The sequence below is a fragment of the Asterias rubens genome, chromosome 1 (assembly GCF_902459465.1).
Source record: "Asterias rubens chromosome 1, eAstRub1.3, whole genome shotgun sequence".
Lineage (NCBI taxonomy): Eukaryota > Metazoa > Echinodermata > Asteroidea > Forcipulatida > Asteriidae > Asterias > Asterias rubens.
In genome coordinates this window covers 11,582,546-11,605,035 of record NC_047062.1, presented here as the reverse complement: position 1 = coordinate 11,605,035, position 22,490 = coordinate 11,582,546, and the positions used below count along the sequence as shown (strand labels likewise).

Here is a 22,490-nt window from a genome sequence, read left to right as displayed (position 1 = left end):
AATTTGTGGTCTCGAAATCAAGCATCTGAACGCACACAATTTTGTGTGACAAGGTTGTTTTCTTTTATTATTATCTCGCAACTTTGATGACCAATTAAGCTCAAATTTTCACAGGTTTGTTATTTAATGCATATTGAGATACCCCAAGTGAGAACACTGGTCTTTGACAATAACCAATAGTGTCCGTTGTCTTTAATGGGATGAGAGGTCAAAGGTATCTGACAGGATCCTGCCAAGCACACAAGGCTGGTATCTGCCGTTATTCACGAGTCTCAAGTGTGGCGTCAGATCTGAGGCAAAAATATTATTATGAACCAGAACACTTTTGTGAACTCCATGTTCAAAATAGATACTAAATAGCGTCTCTGTATACGTGTACTTGTACTAATAATCACGTGATGCGCTACACAAATGCACGGCTCAGCTAAATAGAGGTATGGCTCAGGGGAACGCGAATGCTTTGTCGTATTCCAAGGCATTACACAGTATTAGAAATAGCCCTGGGTATGAAGTTGTAATAATGCTGGCTATTAATACACATAGTGGTTAATTGATGTACGTCACTGTGTGATGTACAAGAAGGAGCAGAGAAGCAATCTATTAATGATCACCAATGTTGTGTACAATTTGTCCCCACTGTTTGTCTGTTTTTTTTTTAACTGTGCCAACTTAATCGTTATTATGTTGGAAGATGACAACAATTCACTATCGTGGCAACATGGTACGACAAAACACTTGTTGCACACTTTGTGAGGAGCCCATGGTTTTTTTTTGTACACCATGGACCCCATTACACAGCATACGACAATATTGTATAATGCTTGTGTAAAATAGCGCAATAATTGTGTAAAAAAAGTGTAATGTGTAAAATAATGTATAATTCGTTTCGCAATTTGCTTGAAGTAGAACCAGGCTTTAAGAAGCAAAATGGGCTACATTTTGTTTTACTGATTGGCAAGGGTAGAGAAGTACAACAGACAGATCTACAAACTTGCTGAAGAAAATGGCATTTCAGGCAAAATATTAGACTTTGAAATGTACAATCACTACCAAGTCAGCTTCAAGAAATGGGTTTTTGGTTTGGTTTGCTTCTATAGGTGGATTGCAGATTAAGTCGTCGACCACCATCTTTGATGTAAAATAAAGGAAAAGCACACGTAACATAATGGGTGTTAGCACTTAGCCCACAACTCCCAGCCAAAGAGAGCCTTTCACACATATGCACATTTCATCAAAGATGGCGGCTAGTGCTTGTTCATACCAAAGCTGTACCCAAACATTCAGAGCCAAAAACTGAACCAACAAAAACGGGAAAAAACAGCAGGCTTACCATTTCTTCGTCACTTCTACCATCAGCTCATGGAAGGACGCAGTAAACTTGAACTTTGCCGCTCGTTTACCAACTCTCTGCAACCTCTTCCATACGAGCGCCATCTTAAGGGAACAGTGTCCCTAAAGTAGACTGGGTTTCCCACTGCTAAATCAGAATGCACACCGCAGCTACCAATACGCCAAGGAAGTCAACAGGTTTGAGGTGTTCCTACACTAGTGTTGCCCTGGTTTGTCTTGAACAGTCTGTGGGGACAAGGAAGTCGGTTATAACTTTACAATCGAGAATTTCCTGCAGTGCGTCGATGTTTTGACTGCACCATAGGCTGCCACTGACATTTAACACACAGTGATGTTATTTGTGCTGCCGAGTGCTACATGTGTACAGTCTTACTTCTCACTAAACTTGCAGGAAAATATGATAGTCAGTTTGTTGGTGTTGATCTTTCGTGTACTGGTTTGTGTTACATCCTCTGTAAAAAAACAATGAGAAGAAGAAACTGCTTTATCAAGAACCCTTGCTCCAGTAGTACGCTCTCCCTATAAAGCAATGACTGCAAAACATTCACAGGATATTGGGATTCCCTATATATATATATACATATTTTTTTTTTGGGGGGGGTCCTAAATAGTACTTTTCAGTGAAAGTGAAAGCATGACCATTGACTGATTCAGAAAGGGAGGAAACTCAATGAAATTTTTAGCAAATTGTTAAAGGCAAAGTAAACCTTTGTTTTTTGGAACTTCTTTTGTACACAAGAAGATTGTTATAATTATGTTGTTTACCCTTGCACCCATGTATGTTAAGCACTGTATAGACGATGTGACCTCTGACGTCACTCGAAAACCGTAACATGATTCACGCGCATACCGCTGGGCAAAACCTTTGTGTTTTGGCAGTGTTTTGGCAGCCAGCTAGAAAGTATGCAATCTTACCATAACTACGCGTTTTTTTACCCGGCGAAACATGACGTATACAGTGTTTTGTCAACAGAGGGCGGTTTGAATGTAAACATAGGTCACATCGTCTATCACTCAGGTGAGATTTGAATCCTCGACCTTTGAATTGCTAGAGCAGGTCTAACCGAGCCAGCCCAGTGGCTAGAGGCAGTACGAATCCTATGTTTTGGCAGAGGGTACTCGATGTTAATTTTGCATCAAGGGTAAAAAAACAAACTAACCTCTATTTAAAGGTGACTATTCCCACACTTCACAACAACAAAACTTCTTGGGTATTACCCATGTTGAAACCATACCTTTAAATGACACATTCATAAACACAACCAGGAACAACTGTTGAGTAATTGCTACACTGGCTTGTGTGCATTGTGTGATTTGATACTAAGTGTAGTGTTGATATCCTGTTATGGCACAGGAAGTCGCATTCAGAGGAAACTTTGTCAACTTCAACCGAAGAGGTCATACTGAAAGAGTGTCACTCTGGGATCAACAACAACAGAATAATAATAATAATATCAAAGTCTTATATCGCAAGTATCTACAAACAAGGTACTCAAGGTGATTACAATACATTTTTACAGAAAGATATGTATCAAAGTCATGAATTCTGAGACCCAACTACAGTGTATGTAGCACCTTATAAGAGTTTCTGGTGCATTCAGCAGCCACAACTAGGAACAACGAGACGAACCCTTTTCTCTTTTTGATAAGTGCACTAGGTTCTTTTTCGTGCATTTCACAACACACGGGACCAACGGCTTTACATCCCATTCGAAAGACGAAGCCATGGTTAAGTGTATTAGACACAAGTGTCATATCTGGGACTACAACCCACACTCTGCTGATCAGAAACACAAGAGTTTGAATTTGGTGCTCTCAACCTCTCAACCACGACACTTCCGACAGGATCAACAACAAGGGTCAACAACACATTGGGTCACACCAAGGTCATGTTGACTTAATTGATAGACAAAAAATAAACATAAATTCTTGATGATGAAAGGAAAAAAACAGTCTATTCTATGATTCTCAAGGCTGGTTACCGAAACATTTAGCAGTGAAGAAATTGAGCGACTGGTACCCTCTCATTCTTCTGAGAACTCAACTCCATGTTCAACTGCATCAATTGAAGGATGACAATGTAAACTTGAAAGTGTGAACAGGACAAATAGGTGCACTTTTATTATTATTACTATTATTATTATTATCATTGGGTGGCATGGATGGCTTGTGCGTAAAGCGCTCGCCTCTCACCAAAGTGACCCCGGTTTGATTCCCAGCCAGGGCTATGTGAGTTGTTGTGCGTTGGTTCTCTGCTGTGCCACAAGGGTTTTCCAGACCATCCGGTTTTCCTCCCAAACAAACACTTTCGATCTTGGCTGTGCTCCGTGGTCATAATGGGTTGATGTGGCTGGCAGCCAAAGGGATGTCCGTTATACATAGAATCACCAGGCCTGAAGGCGATTATCCTGATTCCCCCTGGTTATTGCCTCGGTGCCCTTGAAATGCTCTGACAGTAGAAATTAACAACTTTCTCAAAGGTGCCTTTTACCAAGGAGAAAATGCCTTAGTGCCTTTGCCCTTTAAAAACAAAGCATACAGGCCTGCATCACCCTTCCAGAGGGTGGGTGATGAGGGGCAAGGTGCCCATGGATGGGAAGGAGGGTGGACCTAATGAATTCTAGTAAGACTTACAAGTAGTTTTACGATCACTGTATCACACTCCGCTGTTGTAGACTCAACAAAGAAAGATGCATCGTAGCGGACTAAACTGAAGACTGTGTCATCTAAGAACAACAATCAGACTGTCTCTTCTTTACGTCAACGCGGATGTTATAATGTCATACGCTCTGTGAAACAATAAAAAACAACCAACCAAATTTTAATGAAACATTTAAGGAATCCAATGTGACCTCAGGCTTACCACCAGGAAAAGTGCTAAATAACAGGGTCTTGTATAATTTTAAAAACCTGGGGTACCTATCTAACCCAACATAATAAAAAGAAAGATGGATTAAGGTGGTTTATATTTTTATATAGTAATTATTTTTAAAACAACATGATCAAGAGGCATTCCGCTTTAAAGTAGGACTGAAACTATCAGTCCTTCAACCTGAAAACACAACTGACTGAACAGGAAGTTTTGTTTGAACAATGAATTTATAAATCACATACTGTGCATGACCGGATTCACATAATGTTGCAGATTGACAACAGAAATACTTGGGGGGGAATGTACCTTTGACGATGTATGAAATTTGACACACAGTCAGAGTATTATGTATGTCATGAGAAAGATATTTATAACTGGGATATACACACCAATCGGGGCGCGGGCCGAGCACCGCGCGCCATTCGTTGCGGTGTCTTCAGTGCCTAGATTATGCACAAAGACATGGCAGTTGTTTAAAAAAAAATTGCTACCATTTTTGTTTTGTCTGGTTGGTCTATAGGGCCGTCTCAGATTACAATTTTGAAAATATATAGGTACATGTAGAATATCAAGCAATTTCAAAATTTTCAAAATGGCTGCCATTGCTTGCTTATTCTGCCTCATTCTTCACAAGAAAAGTAAAATCTGCTATGGCCCTACACAAAAGTATCTTCCTCTTTACATACTCTGAGAATGGGACAAGTTCCATGCTCACTGAGAATGGGACAAGTCCCATGCTCACATCAGCAGTTGTGTGATCGCCCAAACCATGGTTCTATTTCACTGTCAAGATCAACGTCTTCCTGTTACAATGGCTATCTAGTTATAGCCAAAACACAGGAACTGGCCCCTGTCAACAATGTACAGTATTTCAATAACTAGGATTCTATTTTGCATCTACATACGTATTGACATCCTGCACTTCAATGAAATACCTAAACTGTATGACACTTTGCATTTGTGCACTAAACAAACTTTGAAGTTCACCATACAGTGTATGAAGGTCTCAAAATAACTAGTACTGGTTCACTGGTAACACTGCATTACGCCGAGCACTGGGCCAGCAACCAATTTTAATGTAGCCTGGAATACCCACTGGGCCACTGGTCAGAGTCCATTAAGTCAGTTTTGCATCTGGCCAGTAACCCACATATAGCTCACTACATGCACAACAACTGGACCACTGGCCAGATTTCACCATTGGGCCAGTAACACATGGCTTGAAAGACCCACTGGACCACTGGCCAAAGTCCAGTACCTTCAGCACTGTGTCTATAACCCACTTGCCAGATTCCAACTTAGGAGAAAATACCCACTTGACAACTGACTTGAGTCTGTTTAGTTAACCCTTGGTCCAGTAACTGCCCCTCCCCGACACACACAACACAAGTCCCACAGTATTGTGGTTTTCAAAACACAGTAATACAGTTTTTGATTCCAAACCACTTTCTAAAAGTTCAGCAAAAAAACAAACAAGGATTTTAGTAACAAAAAAAGAATGTGTTAGCAATAGATGTCTTTGCAAACCAGCCCATACCCTCGAAAATCTGAAGGTTTTAAAGATTTACAGAGAAACTGAGGAAATGAAGTGGAAACCGTTGCTATAGGCTATTTCCACAAGTACAACTTATGTACAAGTAAAAGTCTACATTACATAGTTTTCTATGCTTGGATCACTGGCTGGAAGAACAAAGCAATGAAACTTCTCATAAATAGAGTGGCTATAAAACAAAAATAGGTTTCACTTTCTAGCCAAGTTTATCTTTTAAAAATGTAAATGCAGTAAGCAGATGAAGTCAGATTTCATGTAATCTGAAAGTAAAAATGGAATGATACATTTTTTTCTGAGAATATTTGACAGTGAAGCTATCAATACAAATTGAAATTCAGATCTTGGTTATATATTATTTGTAATAAAACATCTCTGAGCTTTTCATTATTGTTCATTGAAAAACTAATGGCACGCACGCACCACTTTTACAGGATTTTCAATAAACTAGTTAGACATCTATTACCGCTGACGATGTGTATCCAAAGACAAGATTATGAAGTAATTTAAGACAATACTTTATATCGCAAAGTAAAGTTCTTTTTTTTGTGGATGGCATTCATACTTTACATCAAAACCCAAATAATTATACAAGTCTATCTACATGTAGAACTCATTCAACATGACCAATGGTAAATGTACAGTATTTCGGCTGGTAACCTATCTTAGCTTAGCAAGAGGTTTCTGTGGTTAGCAAGTTTTTGTGCTTATTTTAATACATGCTTTATAATGAAATTGGGCTTTGCTAAGCCACAAAAGAGTGGGTTTCCAACCACACCAATGGTAAATGTACATGGTTATTTGGCTGGTAACCTAGTTTTGCTAAGCAACAGTTTTCTGTGCTTAAATCCAGTTTTAGTGCGAACACGCTTTATGAAATCGGGCCTTGCTAAGCAAGAAATGGGTGGGGTACCAGTCACAGCAATAGTAAATGTACAGTATTTTGGCTGGTAACCTATTTTTGCTAAGCAAGAGTTTTCTGTGCTGAGTAAGTTTATGTGCTTAAACATGCTTTATGAAGTTGGGCCTGGCTCACACCCAGAGTGCGTATGACCCACACAATCACTCAGTGTGAAGAGCATCACCCCAGCCACAGATCCTCATCTGTCATCTCTCCAGTGATGCTCCAGTTGAGGATTTAATCGGATCTCAAGTCCGATGGTAAGACACTCGTATCATTAAGCATCGGTCGTCGGCGAGGACTCTTCACTCTGACCCTAACACACGAGAGCCGCGCTATAAGAGTGGTGCCATCTGTCAAATTGTTTTAGAGCGTTTCAAATCCAGCACGTTAAAATATCTAAAAGGTATTATTACAGGATTGGTACAGCTGACGAAAAAGCTGCAGAAGGTGTTCATGTTTTTGTGTGATTAACCATTATAGGTACATGAAATAAAAAACATGTCAAAATTTGGGCTTAATACACTGCAAGAGTCAGGAGGAAAAGTGAAAAAAACATGCACAGGTTTTGGTTTGAAGACACATTGGCCTGAATTTCAGCTGTTGCGGGTTTATTAAAGGAAAATATTTCACGGAAAAAGTGGTTCTAAAAATAATAGCATGAACTTCATTCATAACCAGTAAGCTTTCTTAAATTGATGTTGTTTTTTTTTTTTATCCACACCAATCCTGTATTAAAGTTAACAGGATTTCCCATTGCAATCCATCAGGATGTAGGCAGCGGTAGATATTATCAACATGTACTAGGAGTCTGGCTTGTAGAGCAGAATGCATTACTTCCCCAACTTGTTACTGTATAATGAAAATTTTAGTATTAATTATAACTCACACAGAAAAATAAAACAAATGAGAGATTACCAAAGTTTTCTCCACAAGTACCTACATGTAGTGTATGACAGTCAACAACTCAAAACGCAAGCAGAAAAAGAAACAAAAATCAGAGATTACCAATGTTTTCTCCACAAGTCCTAGTGCACGCATACGACAACTCAGTAACTTACGCACTACAACTGTACGGCAAAAATACATGACATCACCTCTGCAACGCCAACAGGAATAGCTATAAAACAATAACCCCAAACACATCAGCTTGTTACACGCCAACGTCTGAGGGTTGACTCCGAGGTTCTCTCTAGTAGCTACATCCCTCTGAGAATGAGATCAATAGCCTGTTTTATACATCGCTGCAAATACCACACGATGAAGGACGGCGCGGAGTCACCAGCGTTATGGGCTGCTTCATTGTATGGTGTATAGATTCAAAACGTCAGACCAATTAAGCACCTTATAGAAATGTAATTAAGGGCTAGGTACATGGTTTGTACGTGTTTGTCAATGCCGACGATGAATATATTAATGCATCCCCTCTTTTTTTTTTTTTTTTTTTTTTATTGAAACATGGGTCATTAAACACTGGTGACTGTACAGGATGAGGGGTTTGTCCGACCGGCCGTATGGGTTGGAGGTGTAATTAATGAAACAGCTTTGTATACATTGATGTAGAGCTAATACTAAGATGGAGCAAGAAACGCGTTTCAATTAATCACAAACAACTTATTGCATCGGCTTTATGTACACAGCACACAAAACATGTACCACACAATGTAAGGTCTTAACATAATATCTCAATTAGTTACCAAACAGATTTGCAACCTTCCTGGCATACTGTAATGGTCTTCCTTCAGCATATACTGAAGAATAAGGTGTAAAATGCTTTAATTAGTACATGCAGTTCTTATAGCTCTTTATCACACCAGATGGCATCTCAAAGCGCTCACTATTTTGTTGACAAAGTAGGCAGATCTACGTTTGAAACACTATGATTCATTCATTAACATCAATATCTTTACCTTCTTTGTTTAAACGATGTTCAAATGTTGACTTTGAGTCTGACAAATATCTTTTCAATCCTGTTGAGTATCTAGGTCTACTTACATGTACCCGTTAGATAAATAAAGTAAGATCAATCTTTTCTTCTAAATATGACAAAACTTTGCATCTGGTCGTGTGAAAAAAATTCTGGTCCAGTAAAATTATTTGCAAATCGCCCTGTGGTCTTGTGGACCCCCCCCCCCCAACCCAAATTCAAGCCTTGACTACACTGCGGGCAAGATGGTGGAGGCAAACCTGTGTTTAGTAACATGTCATTCATGTAAAAAACTGACAACACAAATAACATTTTATCATTATAGAAAAATAAATATTAAAAATCTTTGGAAATTTTGGTAACTAGTTGTAGTTACTAGAATCAACTTAAATAAAAACAACAGGTGCGTGGTTATAAAAAAAAGGTTGCCCGTAAACAATATTTTGGGTGAAAGTCTGATAAACAGGTGACCACGACTATTAATATTTAACCAAAATTAATCATCTATATCCCCTATGCAAATTTCCATCTATTCAATCGTTGCAGTACCGGCTTCTAAAATGAAGGATTTGAACTGCCTCTAGCTTCTGGGCAATCTAGGCGATCTAGGCCGTCTAGTTGGTAAGACACTGCCCTAAAATTGCAAAGGTGGTGGGTTCGAATTCCACCCACCCAAGTAATATGCCTACAGGTTATTTTTTTTCGCATAGCTTGTGAAAGTACTAAGTATACAGTGCTATTAACACACATCGGTAGATGGGTAACACCAAAATTAATAATTCTTTATCCCGCGATGCATTAAAAAAAGATGACCTTTGACATTTCCACTGCCACACATGACTCACACAAAAAGGCCATGCTCAATTGTTTGACTTAAACCCAGGTAAAAGCTACACACACACGCCCACAAGATTTCACTTTTACGCTTAATACTTTGGCTTGTCATGGCCTAGCCGTTAAGAGCACTGGACTCAAGCTCTGGTGTTTCTGATTAGCAGAGAATGGGTTCGAGTCCCAGTCATGACACCTGTGTCCTTAAGCAAGACACTTAACCACATGATGCTTCGTCCTTCGGCCGGGGCATAAAGCCATTGGTCCGAAAAAGAAGGGGTTGGCCCCTGTGCTCGTGGTTTGATTGGCAGAATATTGTGCCACAGCATCTAAACCATTATATGGTGCTATGTGTGTCTCCTAATTCAAAAGTAGTTTCACAAACCTTGCAGGAAAACACTATATGTTGAAGCACCTTGAGCGGCACTGAGTGCTGGATAAGACTGCTAAATAAGAAGCCTAATCTATAAAAAGCATATCATGTAAAAAATAACTACTTCAACCTTTCTAACTATTACATTTATGGTCAAACAAAATTATCCTTGTCCGACCAACCGTCATTTGCATCGCAACTGATTAAAAAAAAAAAAATGTTATCCACACCTTGACCTGAACAAATATATTACAGATGACATTATGTAAGTAGCCCTTTCCTTATCGTGACATTGAGGATCTCATTACTCAGCACTGTTGCCACTGGGCCTAAAGACACCTACACCAAGAGAACACAATGCACCACTACTTATATTGACAGCAGATGTGACAGGTAAACCATCTATACGAGAGGACAAATGAGAGGAAATACCCACAGAATCAGGAAGCGACTAAAACATGATCCTTGGGCCCAATTTCATGACTCTGCTTACCGTAAGCACAGAATCGGCGATTACGGAAGCAGGGAATTCTGTGCTTACATCAAGTATCTCATGGGTAATCGGCGAATTTTGGCTTCTGTGCATGCGTACTCCATGTTACTAGGCATTCTACGCTTGAAAGGCTAATGCAGAAATTTGACGGTTGCACGGTAAGCGGGGAATCGTGAACGTAAGTGCAGAATTTGGCATTAAAAATGGGCCCTAGGGCCGATTTGACAAAGAGCCAAGATTGATCTTATCTGCAAATCAATCGTAGTTGCTTAGTAAAGTTTGAAGTCGCAATGTAAATCACTATGGCGGTACTGACAGTTTGTATACGATGGATTTTATTGCTTTGTGAAATCGACCCCGGATCTGTAACGGGATCCTAACCAAGGTCCAATCTGATCCAAAGAATATATGGTAAAACAACAAGGGTGTTTGCAGATGGTAGGACCTTTACATAATGACTATGCTACTGATACGCTGAGATCAAGCCCACTGGCCTTGAACTTCGCTCTTGAAGGGGAACAGCAATTTTCATCTGTGAAGAGGAGCACTCTGAAAATGTTAACTGGAACTTTGCAAAGGGCACTACACACACAGTAAAGGCACAGGGCACCACAGCAATTGCTTTTGGTGCCGTTGGTTATTTCGAGGCCTGCACGCACATTTTTTACGCACCAAGAACAGCCACATGGGTCATCCAATAATCTTCCTCCTTGTGCCTCAGTGAGGGCGCTATTTGACTTTCATACGGAAGGAATTTTGTGCATAAAAGTCACTTGTGGATGCTTTATGAATAAGTCAAATCAGAGTTAACCACTTGGTTTACCTCTAATGTAATGACTCGTCTCAGGCACCTTAACTTATCTTGCCGAAACCCAGCAGCTAAAACATTAGCGCCCATGTCAAGTGCAATACTCACATTATGTGAATACATGAATTGTTCTCGAGCATAATACGCTTGTTTTTAGAACACATAGGCCTATGAATCAGGGTTCTATCATTACATGGCTGTGCAGTGTTCAATATACCAGTTAAATTGCACACTGAAAGTGAGCACACAAGAAAATTGCCTCCAAAATGTGGACATGTAAATCCACAGACCAGCAGCTTGTTTCATCCTCAGGAGAGAGACATGAAGGGGCCAAAGGTTCACATCACTATGTAGAAATACACGGGTACACACTGTCAACTATGCCAGCTTTTATCGCACATGCTCAACACTGCATTATTTACAGAATCAATAATAAAAAACCTACTGTGCTGGTTGAATCCGGAGTAATAGATGAAAGGATGAGCCGCCAAAACGCTATGATACAGTGAAGGTTTAAAAATAACCGGGTACCCACAGCAACTGCCATGGTGCCCTGTGCTTTTGCTGTTGGGCCCTCTGCAAGATTCCAATACAAACTTACATTTTCCTCATAGAAGTGCCCTTTAACAGAAGAAAATTGCTAAACCCCTTCAAGAGTGAAGTTCAAGGCTTGTACACATATACAGAGTCCTAACTATTAAGGCCCGTTTCTGGGGCGGAAAATTGTCAAAGCTTCATAACTCAAATCTTACCTGCAACAAGCCACTAATTTCAACAGCTTCACATTATATGGCGGCATACATTTTTTTGCGGTGGGTTTTGGTTGTCATATATTCTTCACAAATCCGTCATTTTCGTGAAATAATGCAGCTCCCAACATTACAAAATTCCTGTTTTGATCGTTTTCTCACAGTGTTGTCTGCTGCCGTGCGTACGCGTATACATTCGCGTGCAAGACGCAAGATGCAAGACGCATGAATTATTGGTCACCATATCTTGACTGCACAGCTGCATTAACGCGCAAACGCAACGCAAGATTTGCGCGTCTTGCGTACACACGGCAGACTGTGAGAGTACGAACAAAAATGGGAATTCCTTAACGTTGGGAGCTGCATTATTTCATGAAACTGACGGATTTGTGAAGAATATGTGATGACCAAAACCCACCGCAGAAAAATATATGCTACCGTGGAATGTGAATCTGTTGATATTAGTGGTTTCTTGCAGGTAAGATTTGAGTTATAATGAAGCTTTGAAAATTTTTCGCCCCAGAAATGTACCCTGATATCCAGGACGTCACTGTAGTACAATACGAAAGTGTAAGGCCGCCAGGGCTACATTGCAATATGTTTCCTGAACATGCTGAACATACATGTACTGCTTACATCTACATGTGGTAATACGGCACACCATGTGTTCCTACCCTAAACGGTTACAGAGCACACAAGAACCATGGAGGAAGGAATACTAATCCCCATAAATACATCAATCCAAGATTAAATTAACCAAAATTAAATTAGCCTGTACTTACATTACAGCATGTGGAAGACATCCACTCTTTAATTATAGTCACATTTATGTGCCTTGATCAAGCTAAACTCTGAGATTTCACAGTGCACATTCGATGCTGAGTGTTCACCAGTGAAGTTGTTTTCATAATGCCATAATACCCATTTGAATGCAGTGGACCATGGAACAGCTGGGCCAGCAGTCTGGTCCGTAGTCGGGTTGTTGTGTAGACTGTTAGTCGCTTCTTGATGCAACGCAGGGAGTAGAACAATAGCATCATTCACAGAGACAAAAGGTGTCCAGTAAAAGACAACAGCTGTCACTCAGACATGTCAGACATTGACGTTTTTACTGAATAAAGAGCGTACACTGAACATCGTGCGCCAAGGTTTTAGCATGGTTTGAGTAAAAAAGGTGTCCAAATTTGTTGGAAATTTAAAAACTGGGTACATCCAATTTCTCCACTTAACTGTACACCTATAATTGCAAGCCAAACAGGGTGCCAAAAGACACCCAGACACTCCTCCAGCTAAACACTGTGTCAGTATGTCAACACTCGCTGCGACTAACAAGACAGACTTGACTGAGTACCTCACAACAAAATGGCCATAAGTCATCCCCACAACCGATTGAATAATTTTCCATTTCATATTTAGTCAGTTAAATAATTTATTTGCTGAGAATAAAATGAAAACACCACTCAAAAGGGCCCAATTAATTTGAGCTGTTTTGAGTGCACAACACTGGTTATAAATACTGAGCCCACATTTGCACAGGTTTTTTGGAATACCAAGAGAGGATACTGGTCTTTGACAATTAAAAGAAGTGTACCTTGCCTTTAAAAGCACTCTATGAAATTAGGGCCAAACTCCAACTTAAATTACTAGGCAGGAATATTATTTAGCAGGCATGTCATATCTATTAACCTTGTGGGGAAGACCTGTGTTTAATCTGTTTTTATGTGTCAAAAGTGTAAGATGTCCAAGGTACAGTAATAGCCAGGGGTTAGCCATCCTTGTGTCTTTGGAAGTGTGCGTGTTAATTTTTAGATTGCAAACATGTGTTAAAATCCAGCAGGAGTTTCAAGCACTCCTGGACCAGCTTGAGAAAAAAAATTCAAAAACTGTCACTTTACAAATGACATCTGGCCTAAAGTATGACGATTGATTTCACAAGCTCTACAAGCAATTAATATCATGAGCACATTCTAACTCATGATGCTTTTTAAATTATAGCCATGTAGAATTTGATAAGTATTTTTTGAAGCTTTGCATGGTGTGGAGAAATAGGAAGAAACTACAAAAACTTGCCGGTACAACCATGTGGAAAAAATCTCTTTCAAGTGTTGGCTCAGAGAAGAGCTGGTTTGGTCCCGAAGACAAGCAGAGTATAGGCCTACTGTTCGAAATGTCAAGATTAAAATCGACTTTTCTCAGAGCCAACACTCACACAAAAGTTTCTTCATATAATTTGATATTTTCTTCCTTTTTTAGTGCAGCCTTCATGATTTAAAGATAAACGCACTGCCAGATACACCGAGGCGAACCCCTTCTCTTTTACATCCCATCCAAAGGACCAAGCAATGGTTTTAGTGTCTTGCTTAGGGACACAGTATTGCGACCGGGACTCGAACCCACACTCTGCTGATCAGATACACCAGAGCTTGAGTTCTGTGCTTTTAACCGCTCGGCCACGACACCCCACAATTCAGCTTTATGCTGACCTATCCTCCTTTGCTATGTTTAAAACTCTGTTATTACTTTGTTCATGGAGGTAGAAATAGCCTTCCCAGTGTATAGGGTTTGTTTAGTTTTTTGAATAAAATTAACTCAATACAATCTCAACTCCAACTAAGCTAATTCATATTGCACATGTACTGTGCTTCACAACACATTGTATGGTTATGTTTTGCAAACTTAGTGGTTGCACACAAAATTTCTGACAGTCCATAAATCAAACGACTGCCCCATTAAATTTCTTGACAAAAGATTTACAATTTGGAATACACAAGAGAAAAACCATTGTAAAAAAAATGTTCATTTTATGCACATTTATTTATGTCATCTTGTTTAACATATCCAGGGAAGCCCCATAAGTTATCCAAGAACTGTTCTCCCTGGGGGGTTGGTGTCACATTAATTTTTTTTACAACATAACAGCAACAGAGTATAATTAACCAGATTTCATTCATTGTCCACATTTTTTCCAAAAATATACAAATTTGATTTCCACTGGCAAAGTGGTAGAAAAACTAATAAAAACAAACAGTATAGACAAAAAAGGACACCATTTACATTGAAACGTTTACATTCAGAGACTTATAAAAGGGTTTAGGGGGTACACCTAAAAAAAAAGAGGATATAACAAAGTTCCAAGCAATTTAACCAGGCTAGGTGGAGCCCTTGCCCCCTTGTCCTTTAAAGGTTTGGGTTCCTTTTTGTACAACACAAAACACAATGTCCACAGATTTACATACATTGTAAGATTAAACCATAGAGCTGGGTCCTTGCACTCTATGATTAAACTTACACGGTTTGAAGATAATGGGGTGCTGTAGGTTTTGAGATGAGTAAAACAATGTCACAGAAATAATATCTGTCTCTGTGTACAGCGCATTTAGGCGACTCTCCTGAAAACATTGTTCTGTGATTTTGACTTTTTTCCCAAAAACTTGAAGACTAATGAAAGTGAAACTTCTACAGGTAAATTATATTAGGTGTTATATCTTCATTCACAGTGAGTAGGGATTCATGTCATGGCCAAAAACAACTTGATAATAATAATAACAATATAGGTATTGATATAGCGCCTTTAACACAGATCCAAGCGCTGAACAATGAATAAAATAAGAACATGCAAAGAAAGAAAGATAAACAAAACAGCAAAGGATTAATGACGAGGCTGACTGAAAAAGTAGGTTTTGAGTTGTTAAATGGCAGTAGAAGATGATTCCCTGATCAGTTTATGTACTTTATTCCATTGATCTACAAAAGGTATCAAACCCCTTTAAATATACAGGTAGGCCCTAAGAGGTGTATTGTGTATCAAGGTAGTACTAACCTTCATGTAGGGGCACCGTGACCACTGTGTCCCATCCTCAATGGAGCCGCCTTAAATGACGCATTGATTACTGTACAGACGAACACGTTGCTGTCAATAATCCCAGAACACAAACGGGTTACATTCACCTACTGCAACAGCGTCCCCGTGTGTAGGCCAACGTCAAACCCCCTGAAGATGCACGCACACTTCTACAGTTATAAAAAGGAGGAGGAAAAGGGCAATGTGAATGACGACAAAGTTACCATGAAGTCAACACTGCGTTGGAAAGAAGAACTCCCGATATATAAAGGTTTATTTTTACTTTTTTTTGTTTTTACAGTGTGTTTCCCTAGTCACATATGACTCATAGAGTCATGGTAATTAGTTTACAGTCAGTCAACCTTGTTGGGCTTGCCTTGCGGACCCGGTACCTGGTTCTGTGGGGGTGGGTTGTCATGCCTGTTTGGGGTACTCTATTTGGGGTCAAATGTATACTGGATGATTCAACCCTCAGATTTCAACATCCCTTCCTCTACACAATATACACAAAATTCAGCGTTTTTAGAACTGATTGATTTTAAAATGTAATTATTTTTTTAATGTTTTAATTTGTAAGTGTTTGGCCTCTGGGCAACGATGTGAGACAAATAAAAGAAATGAACTGAATGAAAACTGAATGAATACATATTTGGGATCAGTGTGGGATATGCTTAACAGTAAGCAAACTTTTGTGCTACTGCTAACTGTAGCAGACAAATTTGCAAGATGAGGCCAGCTTGTTTATTCACCATGGATTTGCATTGTTCATGTTGTTACATAACTTATTACGCACCATTTAAGCACCGAAAGATTGTGCTTCAATGGTTAGTTGTAAAATGGAAACTCAGGCAGTAAGCACAAAATCGTCCGCTTAGCAACTCTATGAAATTAGGCCCAAGGCTGTTTCTCAATGTATACGATAATCCTAACCAAGCTTAATGCAACTAGATACATCTCGAATCCTGTTAGTGTTATCCCAAGGCATAGTGTTGCATCCTGTTGCATCCCGCTTTGTGCCTCTAAATTGTCCTTGGGTATCTGGTGATGTGATGATCATACACATATTGTGTTTCAAACTTGTTTTCATGTATAGTGTGAAAACACATATCGAGCTCTACTAAATTACACAGCAATAAAGTAAAGCACACATTGTGCCTCACAAACAAAGATGTGTGTGTAAATTACACATTATTTCATTCCCACTAATTCCAAACACACTACATGTAGAAGGTAATGGGAAAGTTTAATTTGACCTTTTTCTATCTGATTTATCCTCAAGTCCTGCAGTCCTGAACAAAGTTCGACACCTGAACCCTAGGTGGGAATCAAACCCATGCCCTAAATACATCTTAGTTGTGCAGCTACCCTGGTTCTGCGGGTGGCCTCTGATTTAGGGTAAAACTAAATTGTTCCGACTCTTAGCAGACCTTTCCAATCATGGGGTAACCAGAGAGGGGGGGGGGGGTCTTGCTTTGTGGAACCCTGTGTTAAATAAGGGCACCCTGTTTTATATGTTACTTACAAAACCTATTTAAAAAGACTAGGCTGCACGACTGTTTTATTCTTATTTTGGCATCTTCATTCAAATTTCAAGATTTGAATACTTGATCCTGATTGGTTGACCCATGCCAACAACAGTGTGATATTAATGCATGGTCCATAGCAGCGTACCATGCATATTCTGCTGTTTGTAAGCTGAGGTAAATTTGTTATAACACAGGCACTTGTGGAATATAAACAAAATATAGCGCTCCCGTATCCTTTGGCCTCATTTGGATGGAAGACAGTTAATAAGGGAATAAAAGGGCAGCGACGAGTTCTTTAACGGCTGTTTACAACCGACAGGGTCGTTGCCGTGCGCGGCTTAGGCCTTTATTGCACGGCAACGATCCTGCAAGGTTTTAAACGGACGTTTAAGAATGAGTCACTACTCTTTTATTCCCATTAAAAAATGAAAATTGACAATTTGAGGTTTGGAGTATTTTTTTCATAAATTTTGTGAAGAATCTGTTTAATGCGCGTGGGTTATGTGTATGCGCGCGCTTAGAAATAGATTACGCGCTTTTACTAATAGCTATGAATAGGAGACTTTCCAACGCTAGGTGGCAGCAGACATACCGGGTAAATTTCCATGGTTTACGTAGTTCTGAACATGCGCATAATTCTGAGAACAATGGATTTACCCGGTAAGTCTGCTGCCCTCTATTGTCCCAGAAAGTCTCCCATTGTGCATACTGCGTGATAATATTGGTGTACGCGCGCCCGACATGCAGAAGCCAGCTGGTTATAAACAACTCCAGCTGGTCATAATCAACCGTTTAAACACCCCCATGTGACGCGCTCTTCATCAAAAGGAGTAGCGAAACTGTCTGGGGGTATCTATGAATGGTAGATAATTAAACGTCTACATATTAGTGCACATCAACAGTTGACACAGAGCTCCGTCGTTTTCACAATTTTTGTCATGAGATTTGTTTCTCCAGGCAGTAGACCTTGAAAAGCTCTACGCTACATTGAAATGCTAAGTCTATATCCGCTACAAGGTAAACAAAGTTTCATGAACATAATATTGCAAATGCAAGAATAACATAGGTCCAAAGGTTTCGTATAGTTTCATAAAATCCCATCAGATTTATGTTAAAATTATCTAAAAGGCACCCGACACTATTGGTAATTACTCAAAATGATTGTTAGCATAAAAACTTAGTTGGTAACAAGCAATGGAGAGCTGTTGAGAGTATAAACCATTATGAGAAACGGCTCTCTCTGAAGATATGTAATTTTCAAGAAAGAAGGAATTTTCTACTTAAATATTTGAATTTGATTCTCAGACCTCAGATGTAGATTTTGTTCTGCGTATACAAGTACCCATTAGAATTTAACATTAAAATTGCATAATTATCAGCTTCAACATAAACTACTACCACAAAATATTTGCCGTTCCTTCATTACAAATGCTGGTCCTTGCTCTACGTACAGTAGGCATTGTTTCAATGAAAAATATATACAATGTATTTTGTACTCGGTAGAATTTGTTAAAATTACATTATAGGTTATCCTATCAAAATACAATTTGGCATTCCATAGTTATGATGCTTTCATTAAAAATGCTGGTCCTTGCTCTATATATAAACAGTAGGCATTGTTTCAACGTATGATACAAGGTACCCATTAGAATTCAATGTTAAAATTGCATTAAATAGGTTTAATACTATCAATGGACTTTTGGGGTTCCATGGTTATGCCTACATTACAAATGCTGGTCCTTGGTCTTAGGGTGAATAGCGGCTTTGAAAAACAAATATCAACAACAACAACAACAACTTTAGATCTGAGTCAGCAATGACTGCCATCACATTAAATCTCCTATCGACAAGGTCATGTACCTGTAATTGTGTTATCAATCGATCTATGCACATGTGTACCAATGTCTCTACTGTTGTTAGACTGAGTTGAGACATGACATGTACATTGATACTTGCCTATTCCAATCATACATTATGCTGAACTTGAATATCATTTATCATTCCATCAATATAAATCGCTTATCATTCCTTCAACATGTGTGTTTGTGCTCACACATGTACTACATTTTACATTTACCATGTTAGCAGACCAGCTGATGATACCAAATGGGCCATCCATTAAAAATTGCTAAGTAAACAATTAATGGGAGTTATTTATCAGGATGTTTTACTAAAAGTCTCTATGGGTTCAAGTCATAAAAGAAAATCAATATTAATTAAATTTGTTCAGATTGCTGCAGTTTCAGAAATAAATAACCTAAATCAACCTATTTCTCAAAATGGGAGACTAGGATATTCTGACGCGTCTGAAGGTTAACTGAAGAAAATTTCATATTCATTCAACATGTCGAGAGTTGGGCTTTTTCCTACTGAAAGGCCTTTTTGTAGCATTTTTGCCTACTCTCTTTCAAATCAATTGGACTTTTGTTCCATAAATGCCTATGCCTTTTGGCAATGCAATAATGCCACTGTAGTATGACCTTCTAATTAATGCAGCCGCATGACTCATTCAACAGTCAAAAAGAGTAAGCAACCACCATTTCTTTCTCTCAGATTCTCCTTTATAAGGACTGTAACATCACAACAGGCTGTTACAAAGCAGAAACTGACGCTTAGCAACAATTTTTCTGCTGTAAAGCAAAAAATAGCAGGGAACCGTTGACAATTGTACACTACCGAATAGCAGGGAACCGTTGACAACTCTACACTACCAAATAGCAGGGAACCGTTGACAACTGTACACTACCAAATAGCAGGGAACCGTTGACAACTGTACACTACCAAATAGCAGGGAACCGTTGACAACTGTACACTACCAAATAGCAGGGAACCGTTGACAACTGTACACGACCAAATAGCAGGGAACCGTTGACAACTGTACACTACCAAATAGCAGGGAACCGTTGACAACTGTACACTACCAAATAGCAGGGAACCGTTGACAACTGTACACTACCAGACCCTTCTTTTTTTCCGGAGCGCAAATGAAATTACTCTCCTCCGTAGGATTGCCCAAAAGAAAACAAATGTCCTTCTAAGAAATCTGCAAGTCAGTGCAGAGAAAACATATATATAAAACAAAAGAGTTTTGTAACTTATACTAATTATAAATATATTTTTAGTCTATTTTATGAACAGCTTAAATATATTTATGTAGCCTTCAAGAAAGACTCTGCCAGGGTTGAAATGTCAAACCTATTCTTCACATTGATACCATTGAGGTAAAGTAAGGAGTTTGCAACGGCTAATTCTAGTTTCTAAACTTATAACGTCAGTGAAATTTCAAAGGCAAATATAATAATGAAATGTCACAAGCAAATTGAAAGAATTAATTCCATGAGTTGGGCACATGTTCCAGACTTGTCTGTATTGAGAGGAATCTCAAGCCATTCACGGAATTATCTTCCGTAATTTTTCTTTATCACAAAGAACATTCTTAAAAGTAAGTTGTATCTTGATGATATGAAGCTAAATCTTAATTGAACAAAAACAAATAAGCAAAAAAAAAACACATAGGAACATGCTGCATAAATGTGAAGATTTGAGTTTGTTCAATTTATAAATGCAGACACAAACTAATTTGCTGGATGCATTTTGGGGGAATTTGTCCCTGAACAGTGAGAATAATTCACTACATAAAATAGGATGTAACATGTCATTCCATGGTAGACATGGTAGGTCACAATCTTTATATATTTTATAGTGTTATTAAAACCATGTAAATACTTTATACAAAACTTGTTGTGGTTGCGGGTGCACTTCCACTCTTCCCCGCTTTCCCCCTTGATCCTACTTTCAATCCACTGTCCAGTAGCTCATGTTAACCATGACCAGTGTTGACCTTGACTGAGTGTGTTGGAACCCCCTCAAGTTCAGGTTGCCTAGAACTACAAAACCTGACTCATGAGAAATCATCAGGATGCGCAATTAACCCTCGATCCAAACTTGTTTTATTGGTAGTTTGGGTCATGTTATGATGTTCTAATTGCCTTGGACTAGGTACATCCTTTTTTCATGGCGATTCTGCCAGTATGACATTTCTCACTTCCAAAACTCCCTTAAACACATCTTTTCAGACTGGCCTTTGAACACATCTGAGATTTCTTTTATTTATATGGACCGGCGCCTTTGAATGTGTAAACAGAGAAAGTGCGCCTTACAAATGCCGTGTTTTATTATTTTTATTAGCATCAGACTGTCTGTAGGCTGTTTTCCTCATCAAAACATAAAGCTACATTACTGCATAAATTCTACTAAGATCTTTGAATTTGTAAAAAAAAAACTATAGGGGCCTATATATAACGTAACTCTAAAGGGTAAAAGTTAAAAAACTTAAAGTAGTTTTTAGTATCCAATAGTACATCAATTCTTATAATAGCAGAATTCCAAAGAATAATAATTGCACTTGAAAACGCTGCTCATTTGTCCAAATAGTTTACTCCTTTAACCATCTCTGCTCCCTGTGGTGTATACAACCTGTGCTGCCAAGTATGTAGCGCACTGAGCTAAATCAATCACAAGTGTCTTAACCAGGATTCGAACCTTTGACTCAGTGGTAGAGTCTGCATATATATAGAGAATGTGTCAGTGGTGCTGGCCACAGGAACATGTGGCTACCCTTTTGTTTAATGGAGCACGTTTCCTTGGATCGGTTGAGTTGGTCTTTGAAAAGCGTTTGTAACCGTTTGTTATAAAATGCATGGGTAGAAAGATGTTGTAAAAGTAGAATACAATGATCCACACAAACATGCCTCTAAATTGCGCGGTTTTCCTTTTACCTCGTCGACTAACACACCCGAGGCCATTTATGGGAGTCAAATTTTTTACTCATATCAATGGCCGACCGTGTTGAGGCAAATTTGTGTGGATCATTGTATTCTATTTTTAAATTATCTTTCCAACCATGTATGCATTTTATAAAAAAAACGGTTACAAACGCTTTTTATAGACCAACATGTCAGATCAAAGGCAACGAGTTCCTTTAACTTTGGATGTGCCCCGCACATAATGCTTTATCTTTCACTGACATTGACAAAGTACAAACTGAAGGTGAATGTTCCACTCTGACGACCTGTTTTTTTCACTTTACAGCAAGTTGGACAACTCTAGTTTCAAATTCCAGGGTTATCAAATCAATAAACTGACTCAAATTTGGGGAAAATTCTACTGGACCATCTAAGGCTCAGACTGTTCACCAGACCAACATTTATTTTGCAAGACCAGAATCTAAATGAAGAAAAAAAAAGGCTACACCAAGCTGAACATTATTT

The 22,490-nt window shown here is 38.9% G+C and overlaps 1 protein-coding gene across 4 annotated transcripts in view; it reads right to left on the bottom strand.

Annotated features, from left to right (window-relative positions):
* Positions 1 to 22,490, bottom strand: part of LOC117307384 (EH domain-binding protein 1-like) — an 85,343-nt gene that overhangs the window by 59,941 nt on the left and 2,912 nt on the right. For 2 of the 4 annotated variants that reach the window (XM_033792125.1, XM_033792148.1), the window contains exons 2-4: positions 15,674 to 15,864; positions 3,985 to 4,139; positions 1,331 to 1,575 (exon numbers count right to left, since the gene is read on the bottom strand). In XM_033792125.1, coding sequence (XP_033648016.1) covers positions 1,331 to 1,434 — 104 coding nt within the window. In that variant the 5' untranslated portion in view covers positions 1,435 to 1,575; positions 3,985 to 4,139; positions 15,674 to 15,864. Of the gene's footprint in view, positions 1 to 1,330; positions 1,576 to 3,984; positions 4,140 to 12,635; positions 12,723 to 15,673; positions 15,865 to 22,490 lie in introns of those variants that run through there. The other 2 variants (XM_033792133.1, XM_033792139.1) reach the window with 2 other exon arrangements.